This window comes from Sinocyclocheilus anshuiensis, unplaced genomic scaffold, assembly GCF_001515605.1.
Source record: "Sinocyclocheilus anshuiensis isolate Anshui unplaced genomic scaffold, SAMN03320099.WGS_v1.1 scaffold1082, whole genome shotgun sequence".
Taxonomy (NCBI): domain Eukaryota; kingdom Metazoa; phylum Chordata; class Actinopteri; order Cypriniformes; family Cyprinidae; genus Sinocyclocheilus; species Sinocyclocheilus anshuiensis.
In genome coordinates, this window is record NW_015542379.1 from 56,781 (window position 1) to 63,309 (window position 6,529).

Below are 6,529 nucleotides of genomic sequence, written 5' to 3' on the forward strand. Positions count from 1 at the left end.
AAACTTGCCCCTTTTAGACTTGCACTCTATTCATTTACTAACTGCTTGTTTTCTTAAAAAAAAAAAAAACTAACACTTGCTTATCTAATCTTTTGTATTCTATCTATTTGTTTTCTTTTTATTATTATACAATTAACAAAAGCAAAACAGGCCTCTAACATTAGCTTGCTCTATTCTTTTTCTATTCTATCTGTTTTCTTTTTATTTATTATATGATAAAAAAAAACCTTGCTACGTGTGCTGCGTTAAGGTAACTGAGACTTGTTATAGCACTTGTGTATCATTGCTCTCTTGTTGATTCGGACTGCGTCTATTGTCCTCATTTGTAAGTCGCTTTGGATAAAAGTGTCTGCTAAATGTCTAAATGTAATGTACATTTTTGAGAAGAATTTAAAGAGTAGTATTTGTATTATTAGATTCAAAATATATCAAAAATACAAATAATGATTAAACCTTTTGCATGTATGGAATAAAATGTCCAGAGGGAATGTGCCAAAAATCAAACGTGGTGATCAGTTTTGGCATTTAAAGGCAGATGACGAGGCTCTACGGACTTCAAGTGCATCTAGAGGCATTTGTTCCATCACAATTCCACAAAAAACAATTAAATTTTTTTTTAAATAAATTGCATAAACTAGATCGAAAATGACAGTTAAGTCATTGTACATGGTCATTTTCACAGCTTTCACTCTCTGTAATTTAGAAATAAACAAGGTCATAAATTGAGCATCTGTGCTTGTGCGTCATTCTTCCTGACTTACAGTCACAGAACAAAAGCCCCACTGAAACACAGACACAAATTCAGTAGTTAACCATATACTGTATAAACACCGTCTGTAACTGTACGACTGATGATCACACACCTGGTTGTAGAGAGCACAGATGTGCAGCGCTGTGTTTCCCGAGGCGTTCTGAGCACTCATATCTGCTCCGAAAAACAACAAGTGCTCCAGGTGCTGGACGTGACCGTGTCGACAAGCCTGCGAGAAACACACACACACACACACACACACACACACACAAAATTTGTCCCCAAAGTTAAAAAGGAACCCACATACATTATTCACAAGACACAGAACATGCAGAACGAGAGAAAGACTTTCTATAAACAAAAACATCAAAGTTGATTTTGCATCAGAAAAATTATATCACAGTTTTTTCAAATTGCTTAGACACTAAAAGTGGTACTGGAGGCGCACTTGAAACCATTCACTCATGTACCTAATCTTTAGACCAAGTCTGTAAAACTACAAGCACATTACATGCTTTAAACTATGTACACACACACACACACACACACAAACACATGTATGTGTCACATAATAAATATGTGTGTGTGTGTGTATATATACAGTATACTGAATATGAATATAAGCAAAGTCAGAAAGTCAACTTTATTTCTAAAGCGCTTTATACAATAGTATCAAATTCACATTCTAATAAGTCAGTAGCTTCAGTCAGTTCAAGATTGATTCAAGTTCAGTTGCATAACTGTGTCAAATTCATCAGCTGTACATAGTATATATTCAGTGTATATGTGCATATGCATGTACAGTGTGTGCGAGTGCACTCTGAACAAGCAAAAGACTCATGAAAGCAGTGTTTTACATATTTCACATCTGTGTGTAGTTTGGCGTGTATGTGGCTAATTATTTTATTTAGAGTTACTATGCAGAAATACCATTTTTAGAAGAGTTAAAATAGTTTTGAAAGAAGTGTTTGCTTGTTTTGTATGTTGTGTGTGTGGTTTTGTGTGTAGAGTAATTGCTTAGACACTAAAAGTGGTACTGGAGGCGCACTTGAAACCATTCACTCATGTACCTAATCTTTAGACCAAGTCTGTAAAACTACAAGCACATTACATGCTTTAAACTATGTCTGATATTGTAAAACAAACTTTTTACAAAACTCTAAAGTTCTCTACATTACACACATAATTCGAAACTAACAGCTCTTTTGTTTAATTTGGGAAACACTGCTATTTTAATGCCACAAAACACTTAGACATCATCTGTTCACTTAGAACACTCAGAACTCAGTGTTTTGAGAAAGAAATTATTTTTACCCCCATGCATTTCTGTTTACAGTATATACACGTATATGTATATATGATTATATACTATGTGTGTGTGTGTGTGTGCGTGCGCGTATATACACACATTCACATCTGTGTGTAGTTTGGCGTGTATGTGGCTAATTATTTTATTTAGAGTTACTATGCAGAAATACCATTTTTAGAAGAGTTAAAATAGTTTTGAAAGAAGTGTTTGCTTGTTTTGTATGTTGTGTGTGTGGTTTTGTGTTTAGAGTTTTGAGAAATGGAGCCATAGTTTCAAAAACTGTGTAAGCGTTTTGAAAAAAAAAAAAACTATAGCATTGTTACATTTTTATTGAACATGCACACAGTTCTGCTCAGCAGAGCATTTCTTCTGTGAGCTTTTCCATTTTATTTACATACTTACATAAGCTGGACATTTTGTCTAATACTTTTGGTAGGAGCTTTACTTAGCTTTTTCTGGTTTTAAGGTGTTAATGTTCTTTTTCTATTTTATTCAAGTGATGGGTTGGGGCTGAACTATTCATAAAGCATTGTAAACTTAAAAAAAAAAACAGTAATTAGACATCTAGAATCCTTCATCCTACAAAAAGAGCACCATATAAAAAGTCATAAACAATATACAATAAAACTTCACATTTCTGCTTGTAAATGCATTGTATGTTGTAGTGATCAATCACAGCACACAGATGCCATCCGCAGAACTTCAGCTGTATTTAAACCAGAATATATACTGTAAATCTTGTTTTCGTGTTTACCGTGAATTTTTCACCATCTCTCTGCTAATTACTTTCAATCTTGTACAGAAATGTAAACAGGAGCTCATAAAAGAAAAGATTTAGGTTTTGAATAACTGTGTGTATATGATATATCCAGAAATATAATATTATGGCAAATGTGCTTGAGATGTGTTTGTAATATTTTGAACGCAGTGCTTCATTTTGCAAGAGATGTGATGCATTTTGCATTTTGTGTGTGCAGTTCTTGGATTTGTGTGTAAAAAAGAGGCAAAGTTTTGAAAATGTGTGTAAGCAGCTGAAAAAAACAATTTTAAGTACATTTTGAGTAGAGTAATGAGGTATGATTCCTCAAATACTTGATACTCCTGGGAACCTTCTATCTTTAGTAAAGCAGCGTGTGAAGCTGACCTGGTGGATCTCGTGCCAGCCGTTCTCGTCCTGGCAGCAGACGGAGGCGTTCTGGTTCAGCAGCAGCTCGCAGCAGTCTGTGTCTCCACCAACCACAGCCGTGTGATACAGCGCCGTCAAACCACGACTGTCTTTATAGTTGGGCGAAGCCCCGAGCTCCAGCAGCGTCTGAAGAGCATGACCATTCACAAGAAACACCAACGCAACATGATGCTGAAGTGACACAACTAAAGCATCGCTATCATTCTTCTTTCCCATTCATTTGCCACTTTGCAATTCAGTAGAGTTAAAGTAACTGAATAGAGTTCCTTTTGGTGTCCCATTATCGTCCCATTAGTGTCTCAGGATGGATAAGGCATGAAAAGAGTAAACTGATTAACTCTACTCATACAGGTGATAAGTATAACTTAAATAGTGTTGTACAGTTGTTGTAATGGTTGAACTGGTAAAGTCAGTGGTGCTTTATGTTCTGTTTATGCTGTAATTATAGCAGCCGCTGCACCATTGCCGTGTTATATCCCTGATTTTAATGTACTGAAACTCAGTTGAGTTGAGTACCTTGAGCGTGGCCTGGTTTTTAGAGCAAGCTGCTTTGTGGAGCGCAGTCATGCCATCTTTAGCCCTGAAGTCCAGATGAGCTCCTCCGTGTCTCAGCGCTTTAATAAACTCCACCATATTCTCCAGCTGCGCCGCAATCGTGAGCGGTGTCTCTATAACACACACACACACACACACACACACACACACACACACAACGCACGCACGCACGCACACACACACACACACACATTATTCACTGACCTCTTCCTCTCTGCCATAGCTTTGAAAGCACAGCGTAAACCTGACACTGTGACTATGTGGAGAAAATATGCACTGAAAACACATAAGAACACATACCTCCAGTGTCCATGTCATGGTAATTGGGGTCCAGGCCTCGGTCCAGCATTTTGGAGAGTTTCTCTAGCTGATGATGTTGGATGCAATCTATAAACCACCTCAAGTTGGCCTGGAGAGAGAAAATATGAAGGAAAATAAAGAAAGATGCCAAAATCCTTCTGTCAGAAGCCATTAGACTGAATTCTTAAAGCTATTAGATACACATCATCAGATACTAGCAGATACGGTCACACAGCAAAACACGTCTGTTTACAGTTAGATACATTACTGTGTTACTTGAATAAGTGTTTTTGCTTATTTATGTAAATTGCATATCATTACTTCACTTTAATCAGACGATTGTGATCAAAATGAGCCCAAACGCAGGTGCACAGATGTCGACACGATCCTCACAGAAGTGTAGCTTCGTAAGTTTCATGCAAACAGACAGCACTAGAATATACTAGACTCGCCATCTCTCTCTCTCCACCCCAACAATCTTCACTCATTTTGAATTATTCAGCAATGATTATTCATGAAAAAAAAAGAATAATTCAAAGTGATTTCTAACATGAACCAAACAAACAAACAAGAAAGGACATATTTGCTCTCACCTTTGTGTGAAGTTTGGCAATCTGCTTCTCATCCGCACCGGGCTGATCGTACAGTCTGGTTTTGTAGCGAAACTGTAGCATACAAGAACAAAGAAGTTCTCAGGTTTTAATTCCAGCAATTGCAAGGGTGACAAGTATTTAACATAAAGAATCATCGGTTTCTGATGTCCTGAGGTATGCTGCTTGAAATATTGGGAAAGACTGTACTGATCGAAGTTCTGCTAATGTGTTTTATTGCTCTGCTTTGACTTTCCGATAGGGCTGGGTTTTGACACAAAATTCACGATTCGATTAGATTCGATTCGATGTTCATTCACAAGCTTGCGATTCAATTCGATTACCAATTAGATTCGATTTGATTCAGTACGGATTATTTTGGATATATGTCAGGTGCAGTACATGCCAAATTTTCTCAAGGAAAAAAAAATCTCTCAACTAATGCTGTAAAATATTGTTTAAAAAAAAATCTATAAACATAATGGTGGCTGTCATAAAAACTTGATGTATTTATTCAAACATAAATTAAACATTGAAGAACAGTCAAATTTATAATGAATATGTATATGTATTTAGCAAAATGCCCCTCTCTACAGTTTATTTTTCTATCTGACTAATGAGTTTATGGTCACTGAATATGTTTGTTTCTCAGGTAAATGTGACGTTATGTGACATTGTTTACAAGCCGTTATATTGACGTCTTTGCGCGGCTGAAACACTGATTGAACGATTACATGAGACAGGATACAGATTGTAAAGTTGTACTCTTTCTTTTAACTTACCTTTGGACATTTAGTCATGTTTATTTTGTGCCGAAGCTGGTATTAATGTGGAGGAGATGATCAGTTCACGTGCGCCTCGTGCTACCACGTCTGTTGAACTGAGGCACTACAGCGATCTGTCACTCCACATTAAACAGTGCCAAAACGGCATTAATTGTTTGAATTCTGCAATACAACGGACAGAATTTGAAATCTGAGACTTTGTTTCATATTAAAAGCACCAACGTACAATGCTTATTGCGATATATTGTATGGGAAGTGCCCTTCAATGTTCCATCCATTAACTGACGTAAAAATGCGAATCGATTAATATCGAGATATCGATATTTTTTACTCAGCCCTACTTTCCGAAGCCCTGTACCTCCAGAGACGGGATGCCCTCACAGGCCAGCTGTGGATATTCTGCGACGAGTTGCTCTTCATCCAAGAATTGGCCGTTTCTGTCGTCGCTGGCCGGCTGGAAGAGACCGTAGTTTAGCACATCCTTCAGATTTTGACTCAGAGTACACAGCAGACGCTGTCTGGCGGCCCACACCGAGGCACTGGGGTCAAACCTCACGACCTTCTGTGGAAGAGACGTCAGTAAAGAGTCATGTGATGCTTCGGTTCAGTACAACACTGCTTCACACATCAAGCATAAACTATTGTATGTCAATCATAAACATAATCACATTACATCTGATAATTTCTCAGCAGCTGCTTCCGTTTTTTTTCAACCGCTTACACACAGAATCTTTACTTGTCACACTGGGCTCGCACAGCTTCAGTTGAAAACACTGACATGTCAAAATATTAATGGAAATTTGATTACTTATGGAATATTTGATCAATCGAGCCTCACATGTGACTCGTGGAGTCGAAGAGGCTTCAGTCATGAATCAAGCACACAGTAAACACACTCACACACACACACACACACACACACACACACACACACATGCTGTGTTTCCATGTTTTATGGGGACATTCCATAGGCGTAATGGTTTTTATACTGTACAAACTGTATGTGCTATTGCCCTACACCAACCCTACCCCTAAACCTACCCCTTACAGGAA

General features: G+C 37.6%; 1 protein-coding gene across 1 annotated transcript in view; it reads right to left on the reverse strand.

The window, feature by feature from the left end:
* The window catches only part of LOC107692463 (SH3 and multiple ankyrin repeat domains protein 2-like), a 38,968-nt gene that overhangs the window by 26,657 nt on the left and 5,782 nt on the right, over positions 1-6,529 (reverse strand). Inside the window, exons 3-8 of the mRNA XM_016491507.1 lie at positions 5,835-6,038; positions 4,695-4,766; positions 4,102-4,210; positions 3,763-3,914; positions 3,205-3,372; positions 864-980 (exon numbers count right to left, since the gene is read on the reverse strand). Coding sequence (XP_016346993.1) covers positions 864-980; positions 3,205-3,372; positions 3,763-3,914; positions 4,102-4,210; positions 4,695-4,766; positions 5,835-6,038 — 822 coding nt within the window. The remainder of the gene's footprint in view (positions 1-863; positions 981-3,204; positions 3,373-3,762; positions 3,915-4,101; positions 4,211-4,694; positions 4,767-5,834; positions 6,039-6,529) is intronic.